Source organism: Mirounga angustirostris, unplaced genomic scaffold (genome assembly GCF_029215605.1).
Source record: "Mirounga angustirostris isolate CCGP_5_RB_7025 unplaced genomic scaffold, mMirAng1.0.hap1 SCAF_8, whole genome shotgun sequence".
Classification (NCBI taxonomy): domain Eukaryota; kingdom Metazoa; phylum Chordata; class Mammalia; order Carnivora; family Phocidae; genus Mirounga; species Mirounga angustirostris.
Window position 1 is genome coordinate 111,965,897 of NW_026991716.1, and position 15,751 is coordinate 111,981,647.

Below are 15,751 nucleotides of genomic sequence, written 5' to 3' on the forward strand. Positions count from 1 at the left end.
ATGATCCAGAAAAATAATACACTGCCAGAGAGTTCAGGGATATGATAACCTTTGCTCCCTGCCTTTTCCCCCACTATTCCTATGGTACATTCTATTGTTTAGATTAAAAAGGCCAACCAAAATTTGCTACAAACACCCAAGCTTTCCTATCTTTATGTGTGTTCTACTCCTCTTCTGTAATCTCTTCTATTAACATTTCAAGGCCCAACTCAAATACATCAAACTCCATAGAACCTTCCATGATCCACAATCAAAAAGAATCTCTTCCTTCCATTGAAACTCTTTTATGATGGGATTCTAATATATGACACCTGCATTCTAGTTACACACCACATAGCTGAGTCACAGCTGGAGCCAGCTAGCAAATATTTATTGATTAGATGAATCACTCAAAAGTATTTCCAAGAATGCTATGCTAACATTTTAGTTATTTCTCTAGAATAAAATAACATATGCCAACATGCATTTCCTAAAGAGCAAAAAGGCCATCTTAGGAACATTTTCTAAAAGAAACAAGTTGCCTCCATCTATGGCATGGTTATTTCCTCTACTACTGAGAGAAGAGAGGACGGAAGGAATTAAAGGTGTTACGAGAAATACTTCAGTCACTTACTCCTGCAGGGAGTCACCAGCATTTGCATGCACCTGCTTGAGGATGCACCCGCTCGTCCCACAAGACCCCTCACGAACAACTGAAGGCCTCTAAAACTGTGGCCATGGTCTACACCTTCTACGTGAGTTCAGAGATCGTGCTTTCGAGAGTACAACCATGCTTCTTTATAAAACACCGCACTGAGGTCAGTGTAAGTGTTGGGGGTTACACTCAAGCGCAGCCCACATGACACAGGAATCCAGTCTCTCTGACAGAGTTTGGAAAAAGGAGGTTCAGGGACTAGCTTCTGAGGACACTTGAGAGTTCTCATGTGTATGTGAAATGTCAGGTAATCGCCGTGTTATGGCTCTTGCCAGCAGATGGAGAGTGGCATGGGGTCGGGTTCCTTCTGGCTGTGAAAGTACACTTTCTCACGCCCTCCCCTTGGTGAGCAGGTGAAGCTAGGCCAGTTCTGGATCAGCTTTAGCCCCTTCCCGAACTACTGGCTATACTATTTTGACTCCTTTTGCAGAGATCTGGGGTATCAGTGCCTGTGGAACCCTTTTCTCTGGGCCAACAATGGCATACAGCCCTCTCCTGGGTTGACTGGCCACACTCCCTGACAACTCAGGAGACTGTTCTAGCAGGGAGGGAGTGGGTGCGTGTACGTGTGTGTATGTGGGTCTGCATGAGTGTATAGGACAGGAACAATTCTTAAGTGTTCATTTATGTAGTAATACATCCCATCCAAATTCTCACAATAATACATACATAGAAGAGTCTGATTCACTTTGGATCTGCCATGCCCTTCACTTTTGGAGTAGAAATGAGTCCAACTGGTAGATATAATGATTAAAGATGGAGAGTTTAGAAGTTGTTTCTGGAAACTTTTTTTCCGCATATCTTGACAAGGGTGGCCAAATGCTATTTGCTAAAGACGATAAACAATAAATGATGCCAAAGCTCTAGTTTAAATGGTGTATGACAACTCCTATTAAGCTCCAGAATCATGCTGTATCAAATACTCAAGCTATTAGTACACTAATTACATTGAGCTGCCAAGCTTTGAATAGACACAACATGCCTGATCATTAAGCCAGTCTGTTCTTAACTTGAGCCACAGTAATGACTGAATCTGTGAATAGTATCATCTTTGTAACCTTCCTATTTCACATTTTTTTTTTTTTTTGTCTTAACAGCTGTGACTCTGTCTTATTTTTTTTATGTATTTATTTTTGGTGTGCTGGTGAGCTCAAGTTATGTGATGTACAGCAAGACTGGAGAAGAGCAGTATTTCACTAACACACCATCAAAATTTAGTCACAAAGGATTTTACAACTTACAAAATAATAATTTCTTATGCATACAAAAACTTATAATGGAGAAAATAATCTCATATGGTTCTCACATGTTTTATATACTGAACTAAAATATATTTTTAAAAACAAGACTTTATTTCTTATTATTTATTATTTGGTTAAATAGAAAATTTTAGTATTTCTTCGAAACATGTAGATAAACACCACATTGCTCATATTTTTGCATGCTAGATTAGAAATTCAATGTCAGACCTTTAAAAGAGATATTAATTTCTTCTTTTATTCATTAAAAGCTAAGTTAAATGTAAAGCTGACATTTTTAATGCTACAGAAAAATCTTTTATCTTCAAAAGGGCCAATTGGAAATACAACTTTCCTAAGAAAAAGAATATAACACATATTTTAGGAAATTAAACAAGGACATTTTAGCAACGTATCTTAAACAAAAATGGCATCACTTTAGTCTGATTGGAAGTGGAAATATCAGAGGCATTCTCTGCTATCTCAAACTGCCTAAGTCCTGACTATAATCGGCTCTTTATCATCCAAATGCTTAAACTTTTATACAGCTCAGATTCAAAGACGTTTAAAGAAGAACCTGAAATAACTTCTATAGTAATATGCATTTAATTTACAATGAAATTAAGTTCTGATATTTTTCTCTTTCAATTGGTATTTTTTATGCACTATAAAAAAATCACAGAACATCTTAAAAAGAAACAAGATTTTGTGCTTGATACTATAATTTGATTTTCCATGTGAGTCCCCAAGTAGATCCAGACACTGTTTCCAGACCTAAAGCAGATGCTTTAAACAATACCTGCAATGATGCTCTGAGTCAGAGTTGTTAAATGAAACCAGAGATGGAATTTAAACAGAGTTGTGACCAAAGACATGCAGCCCTGGCTATAAACAACCCAGAATCTACACCGCACTGCTGCCAACTCTGGGATTCTTCTGGAGAAGAATGGCAGAGAGTGGCAGCAATAGATTTCTTTTCCATGCACAAAGCCCTAAATGTTAAAATGTTCCAAGATCATCCTGACCTCTTAGCAAGTCATGTAAGCTCTCTAAAAATTGAGTTCCTCAACTGTAAATTAAGGGTGTGACATGAGGTCATCCTGAGTTAAACCACATAGGGAACACAGGGAACACGCCCTCTACAAATAAGGGAAGATTGGAGGAGCTTGGCTTATTTCGCAAAATCTCTTTCTCATAAAGGTACAGCTTCCCAGGGCGCCTGGGTGTTACAGTTGAGCTTCCAGCTCTTGGTTTTGGCTCAGGTCGTGATCTTGATCTCGTGGTGGTGAGATCGAGCCCTGCATCCTGTTCCGCGCTGGGCATGGAGTCTGCTTGGGATTCTCTCTCCCTCTCCCTCTGCCTCTCCTGCTCATGCACTCTCTCTCTCTCTCTCAAATAAATGAATCTTAAAAAACAAAAGCACAGCTTCCCTTTACTTTGAAAGGTGAGCCAGAATGATGGTAGAAAAATCATACCGATCAAAGTCCACAATGGACTTGAAACCGGTATGATTCAGCAATTCATAATCAGATGCTCATCAAAGCTACCCTCGACCCTTATTAGGCAGAGATGCGATTTGAGTTAAGTATGGGCGAAATGATGGTAAGTCTGTGATTTTCTTAAAAATACTGAAAGGATGGGCGCCTGGGTGGCTCAGTCATTAAGCGTTTGCCTTCAGCTCAGGTCATGATCCTGGGGTCCTGGGATCGAGCCCCACATTGGGCTCCCTGCTCAGCGGGAAGCCTGCTTCTCCCTCTCCCACTCCCCCTGCTTGTGTTCCCTCTCTCGCTGTGTCTCTCTCTCTCTGTCAAATAAATAAATAAAATTAAAAAAAAAAAAAATACCGAAAGGAAACAAGGTGTGGGAGACAGGATAGAACAAGATTAGAAAAACAGGTTTGATCATTGGTGAGGGGTTTATGGGGTTCATATACTACTCTGTTTTCATGTATAGGTAAGAAAAATTCCATAATATAATTAAATATATGTTTACACACACATACAAACCAAATGGGGGAAAAAGTCATACTTACAGTTTTTATACAATACACATACCAAGCTCCGGCTCTGAGAGATTCTGACTCTGGGTCCAGGGAGTGGCCCAGTCATGTTTTATAAAAAATACTACTACAGGAGCGCCTGGGTGGCTCAGTTGTTAAGCGACTGCCTTAGGCTCAGGTCATGATCCCAGGGTCCAGGGATCAAGCCCCGCATCAGGCTCCCTGCTCGGCGGGAAGCCTGCTTCTCCCTCTCCCACTCCCCCTGCTTGTGTTCCCTCTCTCGCTGTCTCTCTGTCAAATAAATAAAATCTTAAAAAAAAAAAAACTACTACGACAGATAACCCTATTGCATACTTTGGATGAGATGGCATCAATCTGGTCTTACCCCCCATTTTATAGAGGAAAGTAAGGCCCAGAGAGATAAAATGATTTGTCATTAAGGGCTCGTTGATGGCAGAGCTAGAACTATATCCTCAAACCACATGACTTCTGGTGTGTGATGTGGTGTGTGTGTGTGTGTGTGTGTGTAATATCAATCCCACCGCAAGTTGAAGGCTATCACAAAATGGTTATTTTTATGGTCTACAATTCTGTTGTTTTCACCAAGTGTTTCCTCCCGCTGCAACTGATGTGTCTTTAGTACTCAAGAAATTCACATTTGTATCAAACAATTAATATGCTATAGTCATTAAAAACATTTGTCTTATTAAGTAGATTGTGTCCCTTACAACCTGGTTCAAACTATTAATTTATCTAGTCAATCATGTCTCAATAGCTTGAATCCGGATTATATATAGTTATCATTAATAGCATACAGAATGCTTTAAAAAATACTACCTTGATGAATTTTCACGATCTACGGTCTGTCTTTCCCTCTTCAATGCCTGCCAATCTGGCTTTTTCCATCAATAGTTACTGACAATGCTTTGGAGAAAGTCAGAAGTGACCTTCCAAATGCAAAATTCACTGGACCTCTGTCCAATGTTAACCTTACTCAATCTCTCTCTAGCAGGGGGTACTACTAACCAAGCTCATTTACCAACCTCGTCTCCCTCCCTGGGCTTCTAAGATGCTATAATCTTTCATTTCCTCTGACTTCCTATTATTTCTTGGCCTCTTTTACCAGCTCTTCTCCCATGGCCCACAACTAAAATATTGGTGTCTTTGGCTTCAAGGGAAATCTCTATGCAAGTCCCAAAAGCACACCTCCAGCTCTGGCTGCCTTCTGAGCTTCAGGTCCATGTAGCCAAAGTACTTTCACACAAGCAAGTCAACTACAAACGTCAAAAACTGACTACCTCATCAAAGGCTGTTCCTTTTCCTTAATGGTTTCTCTCAATGATAAAATCACCCAAGGTAAAATCAGCGAGTCATTCTAGATTTCTCCTCATTCAACATTCCTCATATCCAATTAGTTTCCACATCTTGTGAGTCCTCCTGGTTCGCATTTAACATTTCCCTCCATTCCCATTGCTGGGTCTTGGCATGGCCCAGGACTGTGTTAAAAGCTATCTATTAAACCCATGTTAATAATGACAGTAATACATGTTCATTGTATTACTACTACACATTAGCCCAGGACTGGGGTACATATCCTTCTCAGAGTTTTTCTGTGCCCTATAAGGAAATAGAGGATAAGAGTAAAGTGACCCAGATTTGGTTTCAAATTCCAGCCCCCCCTTCCTATCTAGATAACCTTCAGTAAGTTATATAAGATTGCTGATCCTCACTTTCCTCATCTATAAAAAATGAGACAATAATACCATATACTTCAATTAAACTCCTGTAAATATTAAATGAGATGATGTTTACAAAATGTTTAGCACCATGCCTGACCTCATGATAATTATTACCCCTTAGAAATATGGCAATATTCACTAATTTGTAACTTTTCTTTAACATATTAGGAATATCTTCCAATGTCAATATATACACTTGTATTTTCATGATATTTCACTACATAAATATGCTATAACATATGTACCCGATTGTATCCTTTTAGACTATTTCTAATTCTGGCCAGTATATAGAATATGGCAATGAACTTAAGCATAACTCTTTGCATGGTCATCTTATTACTCCCTTTGAAGGAATTTCTGAATACAAGGAGCATGGTTTTCAGGCCTTTACCACATGCTAACTGCTCTCCAGAGGGATTCTACCAATTTATGTACTCCCATCAGCAATGAAATTAGCTGGCATCTCCTCCTATGTAACCTCTTATTTTTCAGTGCTCCAAACTTTCCTTCTTCTGACATCACAGCAATGATTTTAAAATGCAAATACAGGGATGCCTGGGTGGCTCAGTTGGTTAAGCGCCTGCCTTCGGCTCACATCATGATCCCAGGGTCCTGGGATTGAGTCCTGCATCAGGCTCCTTGCTCAGCAGGGAGCCTCCTTCTCCCTCTGCCTGCCGCTCCCCCTGCTGCGCCCTCACTCGCTCTCCTTCTCTCTGACAAATACATAAATAAAACCTTTAAAAAAAATGCAAAAATAATCCTATAACTCCTGGGGTCAAGACATTCCTCAGAATAGAAGCCTGCTCCCCCCAGAGACCCAGTCTGGCCTTCCTTCTGCCCCTGCTCCACCATGCACCTCAATGGCCTGTATGACCTAATTTTCCCACCAAATACCCTCAAACATCCCTACTTACTTTTCTAACACAAATCTCACACTCAACACACCCTAACTGAAAACTGCGATCTTCCCTGTTGAAGGGGCAATTCATCCTTCCAGTTTCTTGGGCCAAATACCTTGGAGTCACTTTTTACTTGTTTCTCTTACAACTCGTATCATTTCGACTTGAAGGAATTCCAATGGTTCTACCTTCAAAGTCACAGAATTGTCTTGCCTGACCACGTCACCTCCAGGGCTAATATCCTGGTCTCTCACTTGGATTAAGACATGAACCTCTTCCTCTTATATGGTCTCCCCGTGTATACTGGCTCTCCTGCAGTCTATTCTCAACACAATAGTCTGAGGGAACATTTTAAAACATAGATCTTCAAACCTCTGCTCAAATCCTGCAGTGACCCCACTCCACTCAGGATAAATTCAAATTCCTAAAGATGGCCTATAAGGCCTTATATAATCTATTGGTCCCATGGTCCCTGTGATCTCATCTCATACCGCCATTCCCCTTGCCAGATCCAATTGGGTCACAAGCACTCCTTGTTGGTCCTAAAATACCCCAAGCAAGTTTCTGCCAAAAGGCTTTTGACAGACTATTCCATCTGTGCTTCCTGAGAAATACATCCATCTTGGCTCTCTGTCCCTCCTTCACGTCTTCATACAAATAATACCTAGACTACCCAACTGAATATTGCAAGGAGCTCCCTCTCTCAATTCTCTTTTTCTGTGCTATTTTTATTATTTTTAGAGTACTAACCACATACTAACATATTATGTAATTTATTAATTTTTAGTTAGAGAATTTAAGCTGCACAAGAACAGTAATATTCACCTATTTTGTTTAATCATGTCTCTCATGTGCCTAAAACAGTGCCTGGAACATGAGCGTCATACATTAAATAGTTGCTTGGCAAATGAATAAAACATCCCAGGCAGTTTTATGCTCTGTAATCTCATGCTACACATTCACATGATTTGGGGGGGAAAGTAAGGAAACACAAACTAATAAGACAGAATGGGATTGGGCAGCCAATCACAAAGTAGATGGCCCATGTTCCATCCAACAATGTCGCTGTTGTTCTGTAATTGTTTTCTGTATACTGTTATTCTCCCTAATAAAATGACAGTACCTGGAACAAAATTCTGGCAAGTGACTAAAATTTTTCAACCAAAACGACAGGGCCAATGAACCGCCATCATGGGTCATTATTACCTAGGGGCTACCACTCTGCCAGGAAACTTCCTCTGCTAGTGAGACCTCCCTATTCAATTTGCTGTCTAAATAACACCTACGTGCTCTTCACATCTCAGCTCTACTTCCCAGTGAAGCCTCTCTGATGCCCACTTCCTGTTTTGTAGCCCAGGATACCCCAGGCTACAGGGTTTACTCCCTGAGTAATAGCTAATACATGATAAAATCCAGGTTTAAATCCCAAGACTTAAAATGACAATATGGCTTCTAACTAGTACAGAGATAATTCTCAAGCCAACTCTCATCTAATAAGCCCAAAGTACAAACTAAAGAAATCCAAGTTAACACAAAGTCTCTGTAAATAACAAAATCATGTCAACGTTTCATCTCCAAAACACAACTTTTAAATTATTTTGTCTAAGGTTTTATTATTTAAAATGTACAGCATAAATGTTTCCTCAGATAATGTACCTCAGAGAATCACATTATAAAAGACAGGGCTATAAAGTCACCTAAGTTAATATGAATAAGCAGAGCTACAAAGCAAGATAATATTCACTTATTTATAATGGTCTTGGAGGAAATAAACTGTTCTAAGTTAAACAAAAATGGTATGCCAAAAATCCTGTCTAACCCATGACAATATCAAACCCTTTCTCAAAAATATATAACACTATTTACAATTCCCCTTTATTAAATTTTATGTTCTTAAAGATACTTAAAATGGGCCAAAAATATTTCATGCCAAAAAATATGTTATTTTGTAATGGTGAGAGCCATAATATAGAATATATATCATATATACATGTACATATATATATATATTTTTTTTTTTTTACAATTACTAGATCCGTAAGTAGGACAAAGCCAAAGCCAAAAAAAAAAAAAAACCACAAGCTGATAATTGCATTTCCACATTATTCCACAAGATGTCAGCATGTAACTGAGTAACCTCAATGGTGGTGCTAGTTGGGGGGGCGGGGGTTGTCTCCACCGTAAAGAGAACAATAGAAACCCTTTCATTTCAGGATCTTAAGTTAGAGCTTTGGTAACTCACTTCATAAATGTGTTTTCATGTATATTTTATCATTTTAAACCGAATTCTTAATATATTCTTACAGCAGTTTGTAAATGCTGATGTTTAGATGTTTCTTTTTTGAAACATTTTATTCTTCTTCATTCCAACATAAATCTCACCAAATTCTTCTAGTGATCCAATGAAGAACCATTTCCGTACCTACTGAAACCCAGGAAGGATCCTAGGCATAACCAACCATTGACCTATATGTTTATCTTAGTTATTCTTCCCCCTTTTACAGATGAGAAAACTGAAGAAAAAAGATCAGTCGTTCACACAGGGACTCTTTGCTGCGTGGAGATTACACATTCAGTGGGCAACTGGAGTCTCCAGAGTCCTTTGTGTGTGTGTGGGTGGGTGTGTGTTGAGACATTCTGGTCTTGTTATTTTCCTTTGTTCCCCATTAACAGTTCATATGCTGAGTCACCAACACCTGAGCAATTTAATACAGATCATTAGTAGGAGCACAGTTACTCTTATTGAGGACTTTAACTTAATAATTAGTACCAGGGCCCAGTAAGTGTGTAGAAAGTCCCTACTACTGCAGAAACATACGAAACCCTTTCTCGCGCGTGCGATAGTAAAAATACTGAAATCTGCATAAATACGTATCTTCACGTTTTTCTTACATCGCTTGTACTCTTATCTTGCTTTTCGTATTTTTCTCGGTCATAAGCCATTTTCTTCAGCAATTTCTTCATGGCTTTTTTATCTTTTTTATGACTTTCAGTATTTTGCTTCCTCACTTGGTTGACAATAAACTTGGGAATCTACAGAGAAATAAAATTAAGTTTGGGGAGGAAAAAGAAGTGGCACCATTTTGAACTATGGAAATAATGATCTTTATGTTTTAAATGTGGAGGGAAGTAAAGGTTTTGTCCATTTCATAAGACTATGCTATTTTACATGCACTATTCATTAAATATGCAAAAAAAATACATCATATTATTCATTCACCATGAGTACAGAGCATGCATATGAAGTAATTTACCTCCCATTGTGTAAGTGAGGTTCAAAAAGAGGCTTGGTAAAGTTCAAGGACATAGCGGCCATCTTCTATGCCTTATATGCCAAGATTAGGGACTGCCTGGGGTGACTGGCATGAGGGGCCACCACCTTGACAGGTGGTCCCTTTAGAAGCCACCTGTCAACAACCTAGCCTTTAGCTAACCTGCAGTCCCTTCTGATAACCAGCTAGCCTCACCTCAAACAACAAAGAAAAACTCACCAATCAATAAAAGCTGACGGGGATCTAGCAATAACCTAGGAAAAACTGATCCTCAGAAATTACATTAGCAAAAATAAAATATTTTAGAAGTTACCAAACTGAAACAATGAAATAATGCTGGCATTTTAAGAATTGAGATTTAATAAGTGGACATTAATTTTTTAATTTTAATTCCAGTGTAGTTAACTTATAGTGTTATCTTAGTTTCAGGTGTATGGACATTATTTTTTTTTTTTAATTGCACTTGAAATCACCTCTATTGGTTCGCTTTTTATAGAAAATCTAACCTTTCTAAAAAGACTTTAGAAGCTAGATATCACCACTCATTAACAGAGCTTAAAAATATATACTCACTGTCCATAGAAGTTGCTGATACTTAATCAATAAGTGCATGATATTAGCTGTCCCAGCTGCCATTACAAATTCTCGCTGTTCGCTGGACTTCAAACCCAACGTGTGACACATGAAGAGATTCGGGGCCATGACCATTGCTACATTCATGGTTGTCATCTTATTTTTCTCTCTATTGTCTATTACTCTTTGGAGAAATTCAAGCAGGGCCTGAAACAGAAAGGACTCTGAGATTTGTGTTTTCATGAAGGTAGGAGATTAAAGCACTGTCCCGTACGGGATTTTCACTTAGTTAAAAACAAATAAGTTGTGAATAACCACAGTGGGCCAGCTACCTTCAGTGGGCCTTGCCATCAAAGCTTCTCCATTTGGTTAGCACCCTGAGGTGGTGCTTTGTTCTGTGAAGGGCTATGGCACAGGGGAATGAAGCAGACAGGACACACATCTGAACTAGGCAGAGGGGAGAGGAATGGAGAAGCATCATAGAGCCTACGGGAGCCACAGAGCCCCGAAAGGCAGTTTCAAATATCCTACAAATACTCCCCTGCTTCAGGAAGTGCTTCACTTTTATCTTTAGGAGTTTAAAAAAAAATCCCCCTTAGAAAGGCTCATTTAACCTCAGTTTCATTTGCTTTAAGGTACTCGATAGCTAGCTGACAAGAATTCTAAAAAGAATGGAGACTGTCGTGTGGAGGAAGGGGGGGATGAAGAGAAACCAAGAGAAGAGAGTTTTTTTAAAAACTGAATGAGCAAATAAAAAGGAACTTTTCACCAGAACAGGCTGGTTTATGCTCCTTTTGATACCACCGAGCTCCCACCTCTATTGCCAACACTCCTGTGTCCTCTGAGCCTGCCCTTCATAACAGCCACAGGTTAACTTGTATCACCTTCCTGACAGGACTTAAGGCTTTAAGTTCTTCTTTTGCCTTCTTCCTTGAATTAATTTTGGTCTAGAACACTAACAACGATACAAGTATTCGATGATCTCTATGAGTGAGGCATTGTTTTAAGCACATCAGAAATACCATCTCACTAATCATTACTCGAGAGAGAGGCTGTACTTATCCCCATTTTACAGATGAGGAAACAAGGTGTGGAGAGTTTAAGGAATGTACCAGAGATCACAGAGCTAGCAAATGGTGGAGAAGGTCTACCTGGCTTTTGTTTCTGAACTCTTAACTACAAAGAGAATCATGTTTTCATATTTAGTTTAAAATCCCAACCTGAAAGAGGTCAAATAAACCATACCGAAGTGGAAAAAGAAACTGTTCATCTCTCACAAGATTTAGGGGGGAAAAAATTCCTGTGTTAACAGGTGGATCTTAAATCAAGTTTAGCTGCTATATAGACTTCAAACATTTGAAACAAACTAAAGGCACAGCCTCAATATCTAGCAGTAAGATTTATGTATCTAATTTCTGGTACAGCTCTCAGAAAGTTAAACTATAATCCAACCATAAGGTTATACAGTAACAATACCTTCTCAAATGAGGACAAAAGATTAACTGGTGAGGTTTGGGAAAAAAGATTTAATTTTGTTACAGGGACCAGAATAATTATTCAGGGACCAGTGTATCTCTTTCTTTACAAAGCATAAATTATAGAGATTAGGTAATAAACCATTTTAATTGCGGTGCGCATATGCAATAAGATTATTCAAACCATTACTATAATATTAGAATGTGTTTCTGTGTATTTAGATATGAAATTAATAAAAAGTTAGCCTGGCCCTTGCTGAAAGCACTTCATCTTCAGATATATTTTCTCTTTACCTGAAATAGAAGAATTGACCTTTTTTAATTAAAAAAAAAAGTATCAGGGCTCAGTCGGTTAAGTGTCCCACTCTTGATTTCAGCTCAGGGTCATAAGATTGAGCCCCATGTTGGGCTCCACGAGGGGCATGGAGCCTGCTTAAGATTCTCTCTCTCCCTCTCTCCCTATGCCCCTCCCCCACCTCTAAAAAGAAGTATCTATCACTAGTCTGGTATTACATAAATCTTACTGGACCCACTCCCTGAAAACCAGTTTGAGTCCCAGCACAGTTACTTATCTTAGGGTAAACTTTTGACATCTCTGCCCTTTAAAGTCTCCTTACTCATAAAACAGAAATACTAAACTCGCAGCCTGCCAGGATTGAGCAAGACAAATATATAGCTAACTTCCTAAAAAGAAATAAAAATAGATAAACACCAATAATTTTACTAACATGGATCCCCCAATGATATCTTAATGCTGGTCTTCATTATTCCTCCAAGTCAAAAATAGTTACGATCATGATCCAAATACACAATAATCCAAGGTCAAAAAAATCCCGGTCAAGCAGTTTGCCCAGACATCTGTCTCTTTAGGGTTAAAGTAGGACATGGTACTAGTAGAATGTAGTGCCTCCTAACCCTTCGATGTGTTGTAATAATAGTCTACAAAGGTTATACACGTGATCCTAGTCCTCCAAACAGCAACTGAAAGAGTGGCGCTAGGCTCGTAAAAATTGGAGAAGTTTGCATTAAGCTTCCTAAAATTACCTTGTGACAGAGTTTTCCCTCACTTTGAACTAAATGTAAATGGTTTATTTTCTCATACATATGGCATTTCTGTTTCAATGTTTCTATTACTAGAAATCTTATTTGAAACATTCAAGGCTAGCTAATTAACCTCTTAAATAAAGCTTAATTACTTAATTATTAAGTTTACATTTTTTGCATTTCCCATTTTATTCCAAAAAAAGTATTTCCCTCTTGATTTATAAAACTGTACTCCCAGTAACCTTATATGCAAAAATTAAAGCTTTTCTAAAATTTTAGACAATATCTCTTCAAACAGAATTTTCAAAAGCATGTGCCTGGGACTCTGAAGGCAAATTCCAAAACTGAGTTGTAGACCAGCCTTGCCCCAATAGAAACCATACTGGAATAAGTGTTTACTCTCACAAATATTTGTACTCATTTGAATGCAGGCATGTTTTAAGTAAATCATGTATCATTCAATGCCTGCCTTATATTATATTGGTCATTCACAGAGCCATCACAGACAGGTTACCTCTATGTGAATAAGAAAAAAGATGGATTAAATTTCTCTTTCAGGGCTCTGTGTCAGGGCACAGCTGACAAGCAGACTGGAAATCAGTCCCCACGCTGTCCTCTTTCAGCCACAATCTACCCTTACACAGCAACCCTGGTCACACAATGGTTAAATGTAACCCTTCCTGGAGTTGGTCTCTGTCTCCAAAACAACACTTAATGCAGCCTTCTCAGCATGTAACAATCAGTGAAGCACAAGATTTTTTTTTTTTCCTGACTTAGTAAAGGGAATAACTCTTTGGAAGTTCTCCTGTAGAGATGCAGGGATTTTACTCCAGTAATCCCCACAAACTCTTTCATCCAGAAAAGTTGAGTATTAACATTCAATTCCATGGGCACGAAAGAACTATCACCTAGTTTCAGTTCAAGGAGTCTTAATAAGGTACAGGAAAAACTTCCAAGACTTAACAACTGGCTTTGTTTTCTTGACATGAAATTTCTTGGCATGATTTTTCATTTTAAACAGAAAGAAATGTAGGGGGTAAAGGGGCAAGGGTTCTACCATTAGATATATAAGTTTTAAAGCAATGGCAAAACTTAAGGTAAATATTCTTTCTAAATTATATTTTAGAAGTTTCCGTTTTCTTTCGTAAGTTTATAACTAAACTTTTACGACTACTCTATAAACTCTTGTTATTAAGAAAATAAATCAATGTGGAGCAATCCACTGATTATTATAAAAGCCTCTGACAATGCTTATAATAAATGGTATTAAATCATATAGACCAAATCACTTTGAAATGATGATGTAAATCAAAAACTCAGGGTAAGCCCTTAGAGAAATAACTAGAATTTGTTTGAGTTGGTCTATCTTTTGGCTAACCAAACATTTCAAAATCATCATCATGACTTATTTCAAACTCTACTGCTTACAACTACAAATATAACACCTTTAGGCAACAGTAGGTTTTATTTGATGAGCCTTACAACTTTCTTTTTAAACATCCATTTTTCAACTTACTATATGCTCATCAAATAAAATTTGGAAAATGTAGAAAAATAAAAAGGAGAAACCAAAGCACCCATGTTTCCATCAAAAAAAAAAAAAATGAACTTCACTCACTGGTTTTGGTAGAAGCGTTACAGCAAAAATTAAACACCTGATAATGCTATTAACATGACTAGCCTAATACATACACTAATGAAGAGTTAAAAACTTCCACCATCTTTAAAAGTCAGTCTTCTCTTTATAGCCTTAACTACGAACATTTCCATGAAAACATCACATTGTTTTGCCACAAATAACGAGAAATTACTCTGCTGAGTTCTGAGGACTATTTAATGTAAATGAATCCGCTGACCTTAAGTGTGTCTCTGTTTGCATCAGGCAGGAGGATGACAAGAAGGTTCAAAGCCTGTAGTTGTTGCTTCCTGGTTGGAAGATCTGCAGACAGATTAAATAAATCTGAACTCTTTTCTTTACCATTTTTTTTTTTACTTCCTTTTCATCATTTTGTAAGAAAAAAGTTATCTGGCATAAACATCCCTGTGAAATTTAAGACACAACAACTGAGCAGTGAGCATTCTTGAGAGTGTGTTTGAGAGAGATCAGGGGAAGCAGCTGCCACGTTAGAGCTTTCTCTCAGAATGCTCACTTCCAACTGTGATCATATGATGAGCGGCCTTATGTTTGCCGACACACAACAGTGCTTTGGAAATGATTTTAACTTCTGCGTGTTAATTATTCCCCAATGAAGAGACACAGAAAGTTGGCCCTTCCATGGTATGGTGTCAGGGTGCATCTGTAACAGTAAAGGTTGTTTCTTCACTGGTGAGTGGACAAATTATGTGGTAAGAGTCCATCAATTCCAATAGGAAGATGTAAAACGGAGCCTGGAACACAGTAAGTGTTCGATAAATGTCTACGGAATGAACTAGAAAAACAACCAGCAATGACTGAGTCGAAGAGGTACATGATTATCATTGATAGTTATCATTTTTAGTAACTCTTGACCCATAGAAGTAATACTCATGGATATTTGGAGTCATTCTGCTATTTTGTTCCTCAGGAATCGATTTGTTCTTGAATCCATATCTAAAGAATGTACACAAAACAGCATAACTTAAGCATTATAAGTATTTTAAACACAAGATGATTTTAGTCATGTCTCTCCTAGAAATTCTGAAGAAATGTTATGATATGAGAGGACACATGGGAATCATCTCAATATTATACGCTTTAAGAATAGCCTGGAAAACAATGGGATATTACTCAGAATAGGCTGGAAACAATGGAATATTACTCAGTCATAAAGAAATCTTG

The 15,751-nt window shown here is 38.2% G+C and overlaps 1 protein-coding gene across 5 annotated transcripts in view; it reads right to left on the reverse strand.

Annotated features, from left to right (window-relative positions):
* Nucleotides 1-15,751, reverse strand: part of ARHGAP18 (Rho GTPase activating protein 18) — a 192,486-nt gene that overhangs the window by 9,042 nt on the left and 167,693 nt on the right. For 4 of the 5 annotated variants that reach the window (XM_064598090.1, XM_045865520.3, XM_045865519.3 and 1 more), the window contains exons 10-12: nucleotides 14,790-14,872; nucleotides 10,415-10,621; nucleotides 9,462-9,602 (exon numbers count right to left, since the gene is read on the reverse strand). In XM_064598090.1, coding sequence (XP_064454160.1) covers nucleotides 9,462-9,602; nucleotides 10,415-10,621; nucleotides 14,790-14,872 — 431 coding nt within the window. The remainder of the gene's footprint in view (nucleotides 1-9,461; nucleotides 9,603-10,414; nucleotides 10,622-14,789; nucleotides 14,873-15,751) is intronic. The other variant, XM_064598092.1, reaches the window with a different exon arrangement.